The sequence below is a fragment of the Thalassophryne amazonica genome, chromosome 9, assembly GCF_902500255.1.
Source record: "Thalassophryne amazonica chromosome 9, fThaAma1.1, whole genome shotgun sequence".
In the NCBI taxonomy this organism is placed as follows: domain Eukaryota; kingdom Metazoa; phylum Chordata; class Actinopteri; order Batrachoidiformes; family Batrachoididae; genus Thalassophryne; species Thalassophryne amazonica.
In genome coordinates, this window is record NC_047111.1 from 85,415,969 (window position 1) to 85,436,524 (window position 20,556).

The 20,556-nt window shown below is 39.3% G+C and overlaps 1 protein-coding gene across 2 annotated transcripts in view; it reads right to left on the bottom strand.

Annotated features, from left to right (window-relative positions):
* Positions 1–108: 108 nt before the first annotated feature.
* pld2 (phospholipase D2) overlaps positions 109–20,556 on the bottom strand; it is an 80,538-nt gene continuing 60,090 nt past the window's right edge. For both annotated transcript variants that reach the window (XM_034178635.1, XM_034178634.1), the window contains exons 15-25: positions 20,338–20,494; positions 20,101–20,219; positions 19,218–19,331; positions 16,476–16,580; positions 15,702–15,790; positions 12,860–12,973; positions 10,498–10,544; positions 10,075–10,209; positions 6,066–6,219; positions 5,599–5,716; positions 109–3,546 (exon numbers count right to left, since the gene is read on the bottom strand). In XM_034178635.1, the coding sequence (XP_034034526.1) occupies positions 3,322–3,546; positions 5,599–5,716; positions 6,066–6,219; positions 10,075–10,209; positions 10,498–10,544; positions 12,860–12,973; positions 15,702–15,790; positions 16,476–16,580; positions 19,218–19,331; positions 20,101–20,219; positions 20,338–20,494 (1,377 nt within the window). In that variant the 3' untranslated portion in view covers positions 109–3,321. The remainder of the gene's footprint in view (positions 3,547–5,598; positions 5,717–6,065; positions 6,220–10,074; positions 10,210–10,497; positions 10,545–12,859; positions 12,974–15,701; positions 15,791–16,475; positions 16,581–19,217; positions 19,332–20,100; positions 20,220–20,337; positions 20,495–20,556) is intronic.

A 20,556-nucleotide genomic window follows, 5' to 3' on the forward strand; every position in this document is an offset into this window, starting at 1 on the left:
TATTGCATAGAACTCAAATCTTCAACATCACAAGCACCATACAACTATTAAATGACACACATATCTCAAGGGTTACAGCATATTAAGGAGTGGCAAATCCCAAGTCTGTATTCACAATCGGCACTACGTATTTGGCCAGCAAAAGACTAGAGTGTATTAGCTACATATTCCTCATGGTTCAGTACTAGGAATGAACACATTTCAACAAGATCACAGTGATGAACCTGATTTTACACCAAACATGTTAGAAATGGCAAAGCCTTGACAACCCACACTGACAAGCCAATCAGTCTCTGGGAATTGCACTTCCTGAAGGCCATTTCAGTGTTATGGCTAAAGGGCAAGCACTTTAACATACCTCGTACAATCACAAGTAGACAATCAGAACATTTTTTGTCACCCGGATACAGGAATATACTGTAGACACCACTTTGGAATATCTGAAAAGTAAAGTCAACAAGCCAACCGCCTGACATCTTTAAAGTAGATACTGGAATATCCTGTTTGGACCACTATTAAAATACTAATAAGCAACATTATTCTCAGGGTGACTAAAATAAAAAATAATAAATGTAGCAATCATTTCCAAATTAATGTACAAACTTCCACAATGGTCTCACATGGTTGTTTACTATAAACCTTCTGAGGAAGCTAAAATAGGACACCTCATGTCTTTAAAGCAGATACAGTAAGTAAAATTTATTTCGTCCACCAAGGCTGTAATAAAATCATCGGCATTTATTTATTTGTCTGTCTGTTAGCAGGATTATGTCAAAACTACTGCAGGGATTTTGATGATATTTTCACCACATAGATATGAGACCATGGAAGGCTCCATTAAATTTAGGAGGTGACCCAGATCCGGATTCTGGATCAAGATTTCACTTTAATTAAGCTTTGAAGATTATGTAAAATAAATCAATTCATGGATTCTCACCAAATTTGCACCACAGATAGATATTAGGTCATGGAAGACTCTACTGAATTTTGGCTGATTCCATCTGCTCAAAGTAATGTTAATCAGTGAAATCACCTGGTGGAGTGGGTGTATGCAAAGAAAATCTGCACCATTTTGGCCCTTTCTGGAACGAGTTTGAGACCTCTGTATTAGGCCGTGGAAGACATGGAATTTTGGAGGTGCCCTGAATCTGGCTTCTGGATCAAGATTTCAATTTGTACACTTCACTTTGTCGGATTTTAAGAATTACATCAAAACTACTTAATGGATTTTCACAAAATTTTCACCACACAATGGTGTTAGGCTCTGGAAGACTCCATTATATTTTGGATGTGATCTGAATCTGGATCCGGATTTCGCTTTGTATATTTTTAAGGATTACATCAAAACTACTTCATGGACATGATATCACAATGTAAAACCTGACCACGATCAGGAAGACACAATTTTGTTTCAGCTTGTGAATTAAATATCAGTTTGCAACATCTTGATCAGTTGGACCATTCTTGATCAGTATGTAATTATTGCATTGTGTTGGGTAATCCGGATCCAGGTAAATGCCAACAGTCTGAACAGTCCCCTCGTCTGATCAATCCCCCTACCTTCACTGTGTATGCGTCATTTTGGAGCATTAGCAGCGATTAATAGATTATCGCCCCATTTCTGCTTAAAACTGACTTTAGAATGACGTAAGAGGTTTTATTTTGTCATCTGATGGTTAATAATCACATTATTCCCTTTGATCGGTAGAGTCAGTCTCAGATGCGCTGTTGTCGCGCTGATTGCTCCATCTTTTATTATGAAATAAAGCTGAATTTATGTAGAAATGATTGTTGTACAAAAGCTTCAAAGATCCGTCGCAAAATCGCTGCTGCCGCTCACAAATAACGCATGCACAGCGAAGGCAGGGGGACCGACCAGATGAGGGGACTGTTCAGACTGCAACACCAGGTCACGATGTGAATCCCATATCTTGGATTGCTCTTGTTTCTATAGCATCTTTTAAGATAACATCACAAAGTGCTTTACAGTGAAAACATAAAACAGAAACACAGAAATTAAAAACACAGTAGTAACATAAAACTAGTTAAAAGCAAGTCTGTACAAGTGGATCTTGAGCTTGAACTTAAAGTCAACCAGACTGATGAGATCTTTCAGTGATACTGGTGTGAAATTGTCCAGTACTGATGGCCGGGTGAGAAATTACATTTTTAAACCAAAAACAGTGAGGTGACACTACCTGAGCATCCCATTTTCAGGTCTTCTATGAAATAACTTCATGTGCTTCTTACTTTCAGCAGTGACAGTTTTCTGTAAAACAGGAGATCTGAGTTTGGGGCAAAGCCTGATTTCTGTTGGACATCACCACATCAATATGGAGTGTTTGTTGATGGACTGTTTTAAAGAAAATGCTAACAATGGTTAGCACAACCATATGCTAACTGTTGTTGATGCTCGCTGTTATCATCCGTAGTTACTGACATCCACTGTCAGTGCTAGTTTTCTCAGGCAAAAATAGTGTTTCTGACATTTCCAGAATACCTTTATTATAATTTCTTTAAATGGAAAGGAGCTGCTTATTTCTTTTGCTGTCAGTCTCATGCCACAGAGAAAAATAAAGTTAAAAAAACCTCCTTTAAATTACTCAATAATTGGAAACCTTCTTTCTTTATATTACATGCTACTACACAATCCCACATGACTAAATTATTCCTTTGATCAGCATTGTCCTTTTTCTGCCCTATCCAGTCTTTATTTCAGCTACAATCTAGTCATCTCTTTATATCCGTCACCATAACAACCACAAATGTACTGACAGATTTGCTGGCACTGCAGTGAGAGGTGAAGCCTCAGAGAGAGGGAGAGAAAAAGAGAGACAACCACCCACCTACCCAAAAACCCTGCACCATGTAATGTACATTATGTTCCCAGATAATATTAGATTCTTGATTTCAAACACCACCTTGCAATCCTCTCGTGACTCATACATTCATTTGCGTATCTTTTGCAGTGCTGTGTTTCAGATTCCACTGTAGATTTAGCAAACTGCAGACAGTAACATCGTGAACAAACTGGCCAGTACACCAAATTATAAATGACCGGAAAAACTGAATTTCAGTGGTTATACTCAAACTAGGTCAGTAACATGTATATAGTATAAAAGCATTGATAAACACAAAAAAACATGTTAAAATATAGGGTGTGTTAAGTCTTTCCCCCACCGTTGAAGTGCATGTGCTGTAACTACATTAATCTACTGTGCTTACAATTATTTGATGTGGAGCTATTTGGAATAGCAAGTGGACGTGCAGTCCTTAGCTGTCAAGTCACATTCTACTCTGGTTCAGTGGGATGAGCTGCTGTTACGTCCACAGCCCTACAGGTGCCATGCCTTCTTTGGTGTTCAGTGGAGGCAGCAGGTTCTCCTCACAAAGGAACTTCAGGGGAAAGTAGACCACCAGACCTCGGACAGCCTTCAGTTCCTCTAAGGCCTGCTCAGGATTCGTGTCACAAAGGCGTTCCTGGTTGGAATATTCCTTTAGCTCTCTCATGTTGTGGATAGCATTGCAGGGCACACATTTAAAGACCTGGAGCAAAGCACAGAGGAGCCAATAAGAAGAGCAGACAGTGAGGCTACACATGGTTATGCTTAAGAATAACAAATGGCCTCACTGTCGTGAGCAGGACAGTGCCAGATGTCTGAACTGGAACAGTTAAAAGCACAGCCAAAGCCAATAGGCTTGTGTAGATACCTTGCCTGAACACCCACAGTAAAAGTTGTAGTGATCCGTCATGGAATTTGAAATTCAAAATGGTTGCCACCAGCCATGTTGGTGGTGGAGCAACTGCCCTGGTATTCAACAGGTGTTTTCCTCTATCCACCAAAGACCTACCATGGAAATTTCAGACCAGTTTCTCCAGTCATTATTTAAGATAAGATGGCTTTATTGTCATTGTACAAGTACAATAAATGTAAGGAAACACAATTTAATTATCATATACAAATTAAATTCAAAATAGAGGCCAGAGCAGCCATCTTAGCTGAGTGATGGGTCTGAATTTCGATAGATGTCTTCCTCTACTCAACCCAGACCCATCATGCAAATTTCAGATCAATACCTACAGCAGTTGTTCAATGATCACCTGGAAACTGTTTATGGGACAAGACATCAGGTGTGACAAAAGATGTCAGAGAACAAGTCCAAGATGATAGAATCACAAGTTTCTTTTTAACAGGAATGTCTCCCTGCTATATCCAGATTAATAATTCTTTTATACATATACAGTGGTCCCTCGTTTATCGCGGGAGTTACGTTCTAAAAATAACCCGTGACAGGCGAAATCCGAAGTAGACAGCGTTATTTTTTTTTACAATTATAGATGTTTAAAGGCTGTAAAACCCCTCACTACACACTTTACTCATATACACTGTTAGAGAAATTATGCACCTGACTATATATCATCACTTTTCTCAAACAGGCATTAACATTTTCTCACTTTTCTCTCCTGTGTAAACACTCTCAAAGTTCAAACCTTAGTAGAAAAATAAGTCCAGTATTATAAAATGAAACCAAAGATCAAAACCTGTCTTCAGGCCCAAACATTTGTTTGAGAAATAAAAATAGAACATTTTCCTATAAATAATTATGATGGCTTTTAGAACTAACAAATTTAATTTTAAGGATCAACCTACGAGGTTGGACACATAAGAAATTATTAACAGTGATTCACCAGTATTTCACAGTTCCTCTGACCTCGCCTCTTCGCCCTGGCGCCACTCTGCTGTAGCGTCTTTTTCCACTAAGTGACACCTCGGTGCAGGTGTCTTTTTCCAACTGAAGAACACAGTTATGGGTAGTTGTTGCCGCTCTTTTTTCTTCTGGGCGAGAAGATTATAAACAGACACATGCAGAACACAATGCGCGTGCTGTTTCTTCGCTCACTGCCTCCGGTGTTACCGTTGCGGGACGGATGCGGGACCCACAAAGAATCCAAGTCATTAAAAAGATACAAACCTCTCTCAGTGGCCATGAAGCTCTGCGGCTGCGGTTACCGAGACCATGCAGCGCTGCGGATTTTTCCGCAAGAATTCTATCCTTGCGGGCTGCTGGAGCGCTCTGCATCAAAACAGCGAGCGTAGTCTCTGGACCCGTTGCCAGATTTTTGCTGCAACTCCGCACAGCAAACAGTGGGGCAGTGTGAGTGGCCCGCTGCAGCGCTTACCGAGCCCGCAGACTCGGTAAGCGGTAAAAATCCGCGAAACTGCGAAGCCGCGAAAGGAGAACCGCGTTATAGCAAGGGACCACTGTAACATATAAACTGCCTTGGCATTTTTAATTTCATGATGAGTATCTCCAAATTAGGGTGATAGCTAAGAAAATGCTTTGTGTGACGTGGGCAGAGACTAATCTCACAAAGGAAAATGCTGAGTTAAAAACAACTCAAGAATTTGCTTAGTGAACTGTTGCAAAAATTAATTGTCCCAAAGTTGACTCCTCCACAAATGATAAAATAAAATTTCATCCATAAAACTGAGTTACATCCCCAGAAATCCAGCTGCACCTTCTCCCTAAGAGGACAATATTCACTCATATGCCATTGTATGACTACCATAATGCTTTTTATTTATTTATTTATACCTTTTCGTAAATCAAAGCATTCAGTTTAGCAGCTTCATTCCAGACCAAGAAGAAAAAGTCATCACTGACTGGATCGTCAATATTGATACTGGGGTCTGTAGTTGCTCCGACAAGAACTCTAAAAAAAGAAAATTCACATGGAACTCATGTTCAAAGAACTCACAACACAGAGATTTACTTTGAAGCACTTTGGAGTAACTATACCATATCAGAGTAACCCTCTGATACAGTTTGTAAATCCTGAATAAGTCAAACTGTAGACAATTCCTTAAGAATAGCAACCACCCGGCATATGTGTATAAAAAAATTCCTACAAAATATTTTGTAGTTATCACTCTGAAATACAAAACATACACACCTAATCTCAACATTTTATCTTTTTTTTTTTTTTATCTGAATATTCAGAGGTAGTGTAATACGAATTTGTGGTTGCACAGTATGCCACTCGATGAGTTAATTGTACTGACCCAAAGCACTCTTTGCGCAGTGCGAGTGTGAGCGGTCCTGCCTGGTACTCCTCCCCTCCCATGACAGACGGGACTCTCTCTTCATCTTCCACACACACTGCCAGCTCGCTGTCCCTGCTGCCCAGCATGCTGCGGTCATTGATGTTAGCTGAGCCTGCAACACAAATCCATTTGTCAAACCACTGTAGAAATACTGTGTAACTACCAAAACAAAATAGTCAATATAAGTTATATATATATATATATATATATATATATATATATATATATATATATATATATATATACATACATACATACATACATACATACAAGGGCTGTCAATAAAGTAACGGTCCTTTTTATTTTTTTCAAAAACTATATGGATTTCATTCATATGTTTTTACGTCAGACATGCTTGAACCCTCGTGCGCATGCGTGAGTTTTTCCACGCCTGTCGGTGACGTCATTCGCCTGTGAGCACTCCTTGTGGGAGGAGTCATCCAGCCCCTCGTCGGAATTCCTTTGTCTGAGAAGTTGCTGAGAGACTGGCGCGTTGTTTGATCAAAATTTTTTCTAAACCTGTGAGACACATCGAAGTGGACACGGTTCGAAAAATTAAGCTGGTTTTCAGTGAAAATTTTAACGGCTGATGAGAGATTTTGAGGTGATTCTGTCGCTTTAAGGACTTCCCACGGTGCGAGACGTCGCTCAGGAATGTGCTCAATGGCACATTCCACTGTTACAGGAGTTTTTGTCATGGAAAGAGGAGCGGAGGAATTCCGCTCGTTGCGGTGGACCGCATGGCGCAAAGCAACGCCATGATGAAGCCTCACAGGACATGTTCTGACATGTCCATCTCATCCACAATTTCTCGGTTAGTCACACGACTGAAAACCCACCGACAGCCGTCTGAAAGTCATCTCAAAGCCGTCCCGTGAGACCAACACGGAGGTGGTTTTGTGCCGCAATCCTCCGCTTTTCTTTCCATGAAAAAAACTCCTGTAACAGTGGAATGTGCCGAAAAAGTACTGATGTCCGCATCTCCTGCCATTTTTGTGTAAGTCAGACGACGTCCCGGATCAACAAAGCCTTCACGTTGGAAATGATCTGGTTGTTTCAGCCTGTCGATCGGCGCTCAGAGCACGGTGCGCTCTCAGCAGCTGTGGGCGGTCTTTAAACCGGCTGGAGCACTCCTTAATCTGTGTAATCCCCATAAAATCGTCCCTCAAAGCCATTTGAATTTTCCGAATGGTTACCACCTGGAGGTCTCTCACAGTTTCTGGAAAAAATTGATGCAGCAAAGCTCCAAATCGTTCAGACATTTATTCGCAATAAAAATCCGACGAGAGGGGTGCACCAGTGCTCACACAAAGCCTGCTCACAGGTGAATGACGCAACCGACAGGCGTGAAAAAACTCACGCATGAGCACAAAGGTTCAAGCTTGGCTGATGCAATCACACGTGATTCAAATCCATATGGTTTTTGAAAAAAATAAAAAAGGTCGGATACTTTTCTAACAGACCTCGTATATATGTATGATGTCTTATCTTTCTTATGTCTTATTATATATTATTTTTTTCTTGAGCCACTTGGGTGGGTAGGGAGAGTTCCCATGGAATAAAAAAGCTTTTCAACCTACCATCCCTGTTTCTCAAGACCAGGCACCGAAGTGGCTCTACGCTACTCTTTTCTACTCTTCTATTTTACTCTTCCTTTTTAGATATTTAAATATACCTTAGTATACTAGCATAGTTCCACCTTAGAATTGGAATATAATATATAAGATATACCTTACTGAATTTTCATGTCATTAGAAATAAAAGCACTTGTAGATTTGTTGTCCATAAATACACTGTATACATTTTCAGGTTCCTTTTAACATCCATGGATAGTTTAGAATTTAATGCAAATTAATGTAGCCTCTTCACATATAATTTATTGTTTTTGAAAAGAAATTTGAGAGAAGCAGACAAAGCAACTGTGATAGAGAGAAGCTGGCTGTTATTGTACAGCTTTGAAATAGCCACACTGTACTCCCTACATCTTTATTCCCCAGTGTTCCCAGGCTTTTCAGAATCACAATGGCCTTTATTCACCAAGTATCCACAAGAATACCAAGAATTTGACTTTGGTTTGAGCTGCACTCTCTCTGTACAGCATGTATAAATATACACTAAACATGGAATTATTCACAGTAAATGAAATGTGCAAGTAAAATAAAATGTGCAATAAGAGGAAAAAAAAAGTGTACCACTTTTTAAAATTATATCACCAATTATCACTTTAAGATACTGGTGATTAAAAATAATGATCTTCCAAATATTAAATCAATTTGTCAATGAAATATTTGGGGATTAATTTGACACAAGATTTAAAACCAGATGAAAACTGCAAATTACGACCCACTGATAGCAAAAATAAAAGAGGATATAGAAAGGTGAAAATTAATTCCTTTTACAACAATTTCATCAAGGGCTGAGGTGATTAAAATTAATGTACTTCCTCGTATATTGTATTTATTCCAAAACCTTCCATAGGAAGTATGCAACAAGGAATTCATAGAATGGAAATGGGAATGAAATTACTCTCGAGATATATTTGGGGTGGGAACAAAAAAACCTAGAATAAGATATAGAACTCTACAGTTACCAAAAGGGAAGGGAGGACTTGTGCTCCCATGTTTTAAAAGCTACTATCAAGCAGCACAAATCAAAATTTTGCTGAACTTGTGTAACCCATCATATTCTGCAAGGTGGAAAGCAATTGAAGCCAATATGATTCGAGGAGTTCCGGTTCAAGCATTAATTGGAGTTGATAAATTAAGACAACAGTGTAGCAATGAAATTGATCCATGGCTTGAAGTTTCAGTGAAAGTTCGGTTCAAAATTGTGTTAAAGAATAACTTGTCACACCATTGTAAAGATAGGTTTCGACTCAGACTTTATTCCCAATAAAAGTGATCGGAGATTTAAGGCGTGGAAACAAGGTCCTCACATGTTTTGGGAACTAGTGGAAAATAATAAATGTAGACTTTTACAGGTTTCTACAATTAAAGCACTATTTGGAGCATGTTATTAAAAAAAAGAATGCATGGATATGGATAAAGCAATAATTAAAATGTTTGTCTTGGCTTACCAAAATAAACTCAATAGGAAATTATTCTCAAAAATATACTTGGGCTTAGAAAACCTAAAGGGAGAAGACAGGGAAAAAGGAAATGGGAAGTGGAGGCTAATATTAAATTGACCGAGGAGGAATGGGACAATATAAAATCAACAAATATGGAAAACAACATCCTCTTTAAAGTGGAAAGAGCATGGTTGGAAGAATATTGTTAGATTTTTTTAGAACTCCAGCACAGGTAAAATATCGGCACATGAGCTGTTGGAGACAGTGCGGGGAAGTAGTAGCAAAACATGTTCACATCTTTTGGAGTTGCCCTTTAATTAGAAATTATTGGAAAGACATTAAAAACTGTATAGACAAAGTGCTTCAAACGAATCTTCCTTTCACTTCTGAAATGTTTTATTTGCGGAAAACTGATGTGAATCACCAAAAAAATTTTAATTTTAAAATGTTTGGCTATTGGCAGGAAAAAAAAGGGCATAATAAGAAATTTGCTAAAAACTATAGCCCCCCAAAAAGAAAATCGGTTTGACGTAATGCATGGCATGCATACGATGGAGAAATTGACCTATGTTGTGCGTACGGAAACTAAAAAATTTCACAGAATTGTTAAAAAAAAAAAAGGGAAAGACTATTTTGGAGATGCATTGATTTCATTGTAATCAGATGCAAAGTTATAAGATACCTATGTGTACTGTATGGCAACAACAATAAAAAGATCATTTAAAAAAATGAAATCAATTTGAATTTTTTTTTTTTTTTTTTTTTAAAGGTGCAGTGATATGAAAATCGGCACTGTACTCCTGTCAAACAGGGCTGATTCTTGTATACAGAGATCACTAACTAGTTAGTCTATGAGCCAAGTGAAGATGAAAGGTGAAAGTCCCAGTGGTGCCTCACCAATGATATAGCAGCGGTCATCAGCAATGAGAGCCTTGCTGTGAACATAGATGAGCTCTGTGACAAGTGAGCCAGAAAGCTGGGCATGTGTTCTTAGGCCGCACAGTGTGATGTACTCAGTCCACTGGTCTTTAACTGGGGTGAGACAAGTGACACATTATTGACTGGACAAAGAGCACACAGAAGTGAAGCTTTAGCAAGAAATTCAGAGATATGAAAACTTAAAATGGATATCAACAGAAAATGAAGCAGCCAAGGATGAAAATGGAGACAGATTGGTCAGATACCTAGTAGGAGTAGCTTCATTTTAAAGGAGCGACACAAGGAAAGAGAAGGAGAAAGATGTTAGAGAGGAAACACGTGACATTTTGTGATGCTATGAAGAATTTTGATTTGATAATGTGGACACTTAATAAAGCTGACCTTCATGCAGTCTCGTCAGGATTGAGCACTCGTCTCGACATATAGTCCTACGACATTAAAGACACATTACAATCAAGTTATACTTGATACATATGACAATATAATGAGTCTGCTATACTACTGCCATTGCTGACAATACACTCAACAAAAATATAAATGCAACACTTTTGGTTTTGCTCCCATTTTGTATGAGATGAACTCAAAGATCTAAAACTTTTTCCACATACACAATATCACCATTTCCCTCAAATATTGTTCACAAACCAGTCTAAATCTGTGATAGTGAGCACTTCTCCTTTGCTGAGATAATCCATCAAACCTCACAGGTGTGCCATATCAAGAGGCTGATTAGACACCATGATTAGTGCACAGGTGTGCCTTAGACTGTCCACAATAAGTAAAATAGTAATGTAAATGGACTGCATTGATATAGCGCTTTTCCATCTGCATCAGAACCTCAAAGCACTTTACAACTAGAGCACTGCCATCATAGAGCACAAACCTCTGCCAACACTAGTTTCCAATTCCACAACTTTTTACCTTGGGAAAAAATTTCAAGCTCAAAGTCCTGTTAGAAGTGGCTTTTCAATTGACATCTCTCGTGTTGGAGCCATGATTCATGTCAGTCCACTTGGTGCAACAGCTCTCCAAGGTGTGTTCACTCCTTTTTAGATGCAGACTAACGAGCAGATCTGATATGATGCAGGTGTTAGTTTTGGGGATGAAAATTTACAGGGTGATTCCATAATTTTTTCCTCTGCTTGGTCTAAAAAAGTAACCGTTACTGACTGCCACAATCTTTTTTCTTGATTTCTTATAGTGTTTCTTAAAGCCAGAAAGTTGCCATTTGAAATGACTTCAGTTTTGTGTCATGTCTGTGATCTGCTTTATTTCTACAAAATTAAACAACTGAATGAACATCCTCCGAGGCCGGTGATTCCATAATTTTTGCCAGGGGTTGTAGACCATCACCTCCCCCAGTGGTGTATACTATACATCCAGAAATCAGGCAATTCTTAGAAAAATAAATTCTCTGATCACATAAGGGGACAGGGGTTGTGTGTTCTTTGAGCTGTAGTAAACTAAAAGGATTCTGCATAAGATGACACGATCAACGCAAAGAGTGTCATATATCCCTGCACTGTTTTATCGTAGAGTTGATAATGAAGTCTGGAAATTACTTCTGTATCAAAACACTTGTGCTGTATGTTGTATTTGTATAGTGAAAGATTGTCACTTTTTAAATGCTATGTGGTGTATTGACCCCCCATTTTCAAAAGGGTACTTCCTCTAGTGTCCCACAATTCACCTCCAAGAAATGGTTTCAATCCTTAGTTATTGCACAGAAACAAAAATCAAAATGGTGCCCATGGCCATTTTCAAAAGGAACCTTCATCTAGTATTCTTCCATATGACACCAAGAAATGTTGTCAAACAAATGATGTGTTCTTTAGTTTTTACGAAGAAACAAAAATGAAAATATGTTAATAGGAACCATACTGGATAAAGGGCAATGGCCATTTTCAGACGGAACTTTTCTCTAGCCTTTCAATTAGACAAGGTGTTTTTTTGTTTGTTTGTTTTTTGCAGAAACAAAAAGATGTCTGCCTGGATGGAAAGGGTGAAAAAAGTAATGCTCCCATGAACACCTTGCTGAATGGGGGCATATAAAGCCCTCTAGGAATGCAGTTTATTTATTTATCTGTCATATATATATATATACACACATATACATATATATACATACATATATATATACATACATACATACACACATATATATATACACATATATATATATATATATATATACACACACACACACACACACACACACACACAGCAATTATTTTCCTTCATGGTGTGTTTTACATTTGTGTGAAATTTCACTGAAATCCACCAACCAATTTAGGAGACATTGTGCTTCAAAATGTCATGGATAGACAGCTAGAGTGATTCCTATATACCTCCCAATTTCTTTGTTTGCGGGTGGAATGAGAATAGTATTTGTGTGTAGAATAAATGAGGATAATTCGCTGTTTCGTAGTTGTGAATCTCATGGTCTCATGGGGACAATGTAAACAAACCTCATGAAGTATAGACAACAAGACAGCGTCAGAGCAAGTTTATCACAGGTGCTCCACCTCCTCTAGATAACCCTCTCAACTTGAGAGAACCTGTTATCATAATCGCCCGTGAACTCGCTGGATCAATGCAATTCACATCCTAACTAGCCACTGTTTACAAGCGCGGTGAGACGCTGAACTCTTCTGGTGCCGCGGTGTGTTCTGGGAAGTGCAGGGGGCCGCCAAGGGGGATTATGGGAAATGTAAAAGTACTGAATGGAAGAAAATCCCCTCACCTGTAAGTGAAGTGCAGTATTGCCTGGATGGCATTTCCACTTCCTGCACTGATGTCTCCCTCAAATCCAGGGAGTAGAGGAATCACCACAAACACTCTGTACTTCTTCTGCTCTCTGCAAAGTTACATATTGTGAATAAACACCGATACTAAAATACTGTGTTGGCTAGTACATTACACTATTTCTTCCCCTATATACATGTCTATTCCATTTTATGATTTCATTAAAAACAAGAGGCATCAGGATATGACAAATACCCTCCGTCCCCACAAATCAGTAATAGAAATTGTCTGGAGATCACCCAAGTACACCCTTACTCTAAATATGAATGAAATTGGTCAACTAGTTCGAGAGATATCGTGTTAACAAGGGTGGCAATGACAATATTCTATACATTTATATTCAATATCTCGCTGTGACCGTGAAATTGACCCCAAGGTCACCATAATCAACTGGTGTCTGAGATCACCCAAGTACACCCTTATGCTAAATATGAATGAAATTAGTCAACTGGTTCTTGAGATATCGCGCTAAGTGAAAATGGACAGACAGACATGCTGATTGTTTTATCCTGTATTTAACACAGGGGGATAAAAACAAAACACTGAATCTTGTAGAACAGCTGATTAATCCCTTCTAGTAATTCTCTGCTGTTTTTCAACTTAAAAAATGAAATATAATGTGTAAGACTAAAGATCTTTTTCCGCCTACATCAGACTGTCATTGTCTTCACCTGTGTAAGAGGTCTGTCCATAAAGTATCGTACCTTTTTATTTAATTTTTTTAAACTATATGGATTTGATTCATATGTTTTCACGTCAGACAAGCTTGAACCCTCGTGCACATGCGTGAGTTTTTCCACGCCTGTCGGTGACGTCATTCGTCTGTGAGCACGCCTTGTGGAAGGAGTGGTCCCGCCCCGTCGTCGGATTTTCATTGTCTGGAAATGGCGGAATGATTTGGGGTTTTTTTCCATCAGAATTTTTTCAGAAGCTGTTAGAGACTGGCAGCTGGAAACCATTCGAAAACTTTATCTGGCTTTCGGTGAAAATTTTACAGGCTTCACAGAGAATAAGGACTATTTCTACAGCTTTGAGGATGGCCCACAATGGCGCTCGGCGCGTCGCGCTCTGAGCCGCGACGACAGGCACGAACCACCGGATCATTTCTAAATGGATGGCTGTGTGGAGCTGGGACCGTTGTGTGCACTTTCACTGGTTATCACAAGAGCTGGACATCAGCCATTTTCCAGCAGATTTCACTTTTAACAAGAGATTTTGTCATGGAAAGCCGCGCGGAGGCTTTGTGCATCATGACCGATTCGCTTTGGAAGCGAGACAAAGGAACACCTCCGTTTCGGCATGCCAGAGGACAAGTTCAGACATGCCTATCTCGGCTTTCAATGCTTACCAGTCGAGTGAGTTATAAGAGAAATTGTGGAGAGCTGGACATGTCCCAACTTGTCCTCTGACACGCCGAAACAGAGGCGTGTCAGAGCCGCGACGCGCCGAGCGCCATTGTGGGCCATCCTTAAAGCTGTAGTAATAGTCCTTATTCTCTGTGAAGCCCGTAAAATTTTCACCGAAAGCCAGATAAATTTTTCGAATGGTTTCCAGGTGCCAGTCTCTAACAGCTTCTGAAAAAATTCTGATGGAAAAAACCCCCAAATCATTCCGCCATTTCCAGACGATGAAAATCCGACGACGGGGCGGGACCACTCCTTCCACAAGGCGTGCTCACAGGCGAATGACGTCACCGACAGGCGTGGAAAAACTCACGCATGCGCACAAGGGTTCAAGCTTGTCTGACGTGAAAACATATGAATCAAAGCCATATAGTTTAAAAAAAATAAATAAAAAGGTACGATACTTTATAGACAGACCTCGTATGTTTGTGCGTGACTAGTGACAGCCAGTGGCGGGCACAGCTAACCAAAAAGTTAGGTTTGATAACTGCTAATCCACTAACTGAAAAATTCATTTTTATAACAATAAACCGATAAACTGATACAAAATTTAGCGGAAGATACAGCTAACACATAACCGCTAACTTTTAGTATTGACTCCGGTACACTGTCAGCTGCTGACACGCCAGTTTTGAGTTTAAGTACCGCCGATGCTTCCGAGTAGAATCAAAAGCGATCACAAACCCAACACAAACAATGAGTCAGAGCTTCTGTCTTCTCCACTGCTGTAAGAATGACTTTTTTTTTTTCTTTGTAGCAGCCAGGTCCCTTCTGCTGGGGTAGGGTTGAGCTCACCTACTCACAGCTGCAAAATACAACAGACAGTAACTAATGTGTAACTTTAGGGTTTGTTTTTGACCATTCGGCTTTACTTACTATGACAGCAAAAAACGTCAGCAGACTGTAAGTTAGCGAAACTAAATTTAGCGGAAGCTAACTGGTCCACTGATGGTTTTTGAAGTTAGCTGAAATGCTAATCTACTAACAAAAAAGTTAACTTCGCTAATTAGCGGTTAGTGGAATTGTGCCCACCACTGGTGACAGCCAATGATGGTTGGAGGCATCCTTATATTTGATCATAGGATAAATATGAGTATTATCTTGGATAAGTTCAAAAATGGAAGTTGCAGCTTAAGGTTTAGTCACTCCAACTGCAAAGTGAAGCAAGTGGATGTGATCCCATCTCCAGACGGCTTCTCGTTTCAGTGATCGGCAAGAGTGAATAAAAATTTACTCCTCTTTGTGCTTCATTTCACATTTAAATTCACATTCAAAGATGTGCTGTAACTTCAAGTTTATAAAACCACAAAATGCATTTGGCGCCTCCTAAATCTGGGTGATACATTCAAATTAAGGGATGTGTCTCTCTGTTCAGACCTGTGAGCACGCAGGATTCGTTCCACAATTGCATCACCGATCCCATTATGGATGGTCTTCCCGTCAGCACAGCTGATAAAGAACTGGTTCTAAGAGCAGAGAAAAGGCAGATGGTGGCTCAGTAGGTGATGAAGGATAAAACAGGTGGCTGCTTGGCAAGAATGATAGCAGGTTATGATTGCATTCAGACTCCTGCTTCCAAATGCATTGGCAAGAAAATGTCTCAATGGCATATGAAGTGAGTGCATTCAATAGGAAGTCCTTTAGGCTTTCCCTTTTTTCACTTTGGGTTGCCACAGCAGTTCCGATGTGGATCTGCAATTTGATTTGACACAAGTTTACTTCCCTTCCTGATGCACCTCACATTACGTGGAAAATGGGCAGGGGTAGTCTTGAACTACAAACCTTCTGTTCTGGAAAGAAGCACACTAATTGTTTGGTCACCACACTGCCCCAAGTGACTGCATCCAATGTTATGTATTAAATAGGCAAAGGCAGGAAAATCAGGTGCAGAAACTGAGACAACTGCATTTTTACATCTTTTCTTAGATGATACTACTGGACCTTTAAGGATGTGGTGCCATTTTCTGTACACTGTCCTGTGATTTTATAATTACCACTAGTTCTTAACATGCAGACAAAAAATCATCAACAAGATTCTTCCTTTTCAATGTAAAGATGTAAAATAAACACTTCAAATATAAGCAGAAAGTTGAGCCACTCTTCCACAAGGTATACATTTGTCTATAAATGGAAACTGCATTCCAGTGTTACCTCAATGTAAATGTAGTGCTCGCTGTTCTTGATGGTGTCAATGTAGGCATTGAGGATAGAGTTCTCACAGGTGCCCGCTGACCAACGATCTGAAGAGCGCAATACCTGAGAAAAGAACAAGTGCAAATATACTTTTTAAACTTTCCAGCGTATAGACTTCAACACATGTATCTCCAGAAATTTACTATCACATGCGTGCACTGGAACATGCAGCTATTTCATGAAACAATAGAGATTTGAGATGCATTTACTAACAGAACAAACCATGTAGTGTTGTCATTATTTCCAAAATGTGCAATTACCTCATACACAAAGCATTCAAATACATAAATTTATACAAATAAGTACTTTTTAAATTTTATTTGCTTGCCAATGAAATCAGAAACTGCTGGAAGTATGTAATGTTTATTCCTGCCATTGACGTTTACCGAACATATACTAAAAATACCTAAATTTGGAAAGAGAGCTTAAAAACATTCAAATATGGAGAACAACAAACAAACATTTTAATACTAAATGGATCGACTAATGCTGAATTAGGACAGCACTAAAACCTGATGGGAAAGGTACTGGAGAATCGTGAGCAATGGTTTAGGATTACAGCCCTTTGTTCACAAAAAAGTGAAAAAAGATACTGTTACCCAACACTCACCGTCTGACCTCTTCAACAATTACAGAGAGGAGTGAGAGATAAAACCAAAAGTAAGCATGGTCATAAGTATTAAAAATATCTAAATCCCACATAATATATATGTTTATCTCTCACTAGTACAAACATCCAACATAAAGATGAATAATATCAGCGTTACCATAGTACTTACATAAAATATAGATGTTTTTAATACTGTGCATCTGCAGGCACTGCTGTATTACCACTGTCTGAACAGTAAGAAGTAAAACAGAAGTTGCAGTTCTAGATTGTTGTGTAAAAGCCCTGTTATACAGGACGGCATCCTTTGGGAGTCAGTTGTGCATCCTAAAAATTTGCTAGAATGCAGAAGGGACACAAAAACATCAAATGCTTCAATGTCCCTTGTGCGTCGTCATCTCCCGTGGAGTTGGGGCGCTACCGATGACGACACATTTCCATGGAGATGTGCGCTGAGCAGAAGACTTTTCCGACATATACACTAGATTTGTGCGAAGTTTGCCGTGGTCTAAAAGCATGAGGTCATATTTCCTCACTGTTCATGCGCCAGGACATCAAACAACTCTACAGTGCCTCCTCGCTGAGAAGAAAGAACATACAGACTCTTTTTCTTCAAGACATGGAGCTGCACTGTATGTCCGCTTGTGTTGATTTGACACCGGAGCTTTGAGAAGCCCAGAATGAACCACTAGACAGCCGCAGAAAATGTACAAGACAAAGCTCGCTGCATGATCTCTGCTCAAAGTTTTGAACACACACAAAACTTTCTGACATACCCGGCAGACATCTCCTGAGAAGGAAATCATTTTAGACTTTATAAAATTAACTTTATTCATAAAAATCACAACGGCCCTGATCATTGTATGCCCATTCAGTGTCTGCTGGGTGGCCATGGCGTCGACTGTGCATTGTTTGTGCATTGTCTGTGCATCCTTTGAGCATCCTCCAGCCTCAGTGTCGATTCACCGTTTGTTTGGAGCATGCTCCATACTTCATGATGATGACTGCCTCGTGTGCATCCACTATCTTAAACAACCACAGCGTGTGCTGTGCATTCATTCAGCATTCTGTACATCGTCCCCGATTTTCTGGACGCACAAGGGAATAGTCAGAATTTTCAATTTCAGTTTTCAATTTATTTTCATTTATATAGTGCCAAATCACAAAGTTGCCTCAAGGCGCTTCACACAAGTAAGGTCTAACCTTACCAACCCCCACAGCAGCAGTGGTAAGGAAAAACTGAGTAAGAAACCTCAAGCAGACCAAACTCAAAGGGGTGACCCTCAGCTTGGGCCATGCTACAGACATAAATTTCAGAACAATTCACAAAATGAATATACAGGAAATGCTGTTGGTGCACAGGACAGGATGGACTCGACCCCTGTGTAACTCAAGTTTAACTCATGTTGTATTCACATATCAGCTGGAACAGGCCTGTCACACCTTGACAATTTAGCCAGCGTATGCCAACTTATGAAAAATACGCCAAATACGCTGGCGTATGTCTAATAAGTTATGGGTACGTTTTATCTAAGTTAAGAGCACATTGAAGCATGCTGGTATATGGTGTTGTACGGCAAGTAGGTCGAGAAATTTTGGGCATGCACAATATTTTTGAAGCATGCCAGAGTATGTCTCATATGCGGGACATAATTTGTAGGTAAGTTATGCAATTGCTGACACGTTTCTTGTAAGTTACTCATAAGTCAGTCTGCTGCTGCAGATGACAATGAAACACTGCAACTTCATTTAACATATTGAACTATAACTGCTCAAGGAACAATTAGAGTTGCACAGCATGTCCTTTAGTCATATTTCTTTCAGGTTCTCCCTTTTCTTCTGGGTTGCCACAGCAGATCTGAGATGGCTCTGCGTGGTGATTTCGCACAATTTTTATGCTGGATCCCCTATCTGATGCAACTCATCATTATATATGGATAATGGATGGGGGTGGACTTGAATTGGGAACCTATTTCTCTGGAAACAACTGCTGGCCTTGGCCTTGTTGACCAACAGTCCTTTAGTAATGGACAATAACTGATCATGTTGCACACATAGCGACTTGTCTGTGGTGAAAGTGTTTTCAATAATACCTGCACTTTGGCTTTCCTAGATCCAGGAACAGTGAAGGTGAGTGAGTCAGCAGTACACTGAGATTTGGGTAGAAGGTAGGGATAGAAGTCGTCTTTGTACTTGAGCTTAAATATCTGTCAACGACATAAAAAGAATAACTTTAACACATCACTCCAAAGAAAAACAACAATCTTCATTACTATTAATAATCAAAAAAATTAGTTACTATGATTTTATGCAACTTACCAATCCTAGAGTAGAAAAAACCTTGCCTCCCCACCCAGTACTAAATCACTGCCTTGTCCTAAACTAAAAATATATTTTAGTGCTTCATTATGATTATAGATGTTGTTTACAATACTTAAATAAATAAAAATAGTAAAATATATAGATCAGCACAACATTGTACTTAATTTATTATGTTACTATTTCACTTATATTTCTCCGTAAACCATGATCAATAACTTTTATACAAATAATCACCCTGTATTTCAAGGAATTGTTCAAATTTTCATTAAGCCTCAAAAAACAGTTTTCTTTTAAAGTGGTTAAACCTGAACTTTTTCAACCTCTTGAAAATGTACGTGTGTGTGTTTGTGTGTGTGTGGACTCTGTTCTACAAATTGCTTCTCTATAAAGATCTGATGGGGTGACTGGGCTCAGTTGCACATTTCCACATTTCTAAGCAGATGGACACCTTTGCACCAGAACAGTCTCCACGTAGTTCTCAAATGGGTGAATGCTTTTAAAGAAGAAACATGCAAACTCCACACAGAAAGGAACTGGACTTTGGTGGAAACAATAAAAATTAGTGAATGTTCAGTATAACGTTACCCAAAGTGTATATTTGCTAATGCTTTAAAATTAAGACACTGGTTGTCACAACATTTCTTTCAGGCTGACCTTTGTGAAATTCCATCGTTGGATGAAGTGGCGTGCCACGTCCCTAGCAGCTCTGCCATGAATTGCTGCAGACAGATCTCGCCATGGCATGCGTGGCACTCGTGTGCGGTTGATGTTATCTGTGGGTGAATTAATAAATATAATAAAAAGAAATGTTTTCTAACCTTGTTCAGACAGCATTTAAGTTCATGTGCAGATCTGTATCTGTAGTATTAAAATAGTATTTGATGTATATACCTTCAAATGGCTTGTCAAGTTGGACCCAGTCTTTCTGGATGAAGTTATTGTAGTCTTTACCGAGCCACAGTTTAGTGTTGTGAGTCAGATCCACTGTGTCCTGCTCCAGGTTTTTGACCGTCTCAGATGGGTTTGGACTATCAGTTACACTGTTACCCTGGTTAAGAGAGACGTGAGTTTATGTCATCAGGGAATGTGACAGACTTAAAACACAGCAAG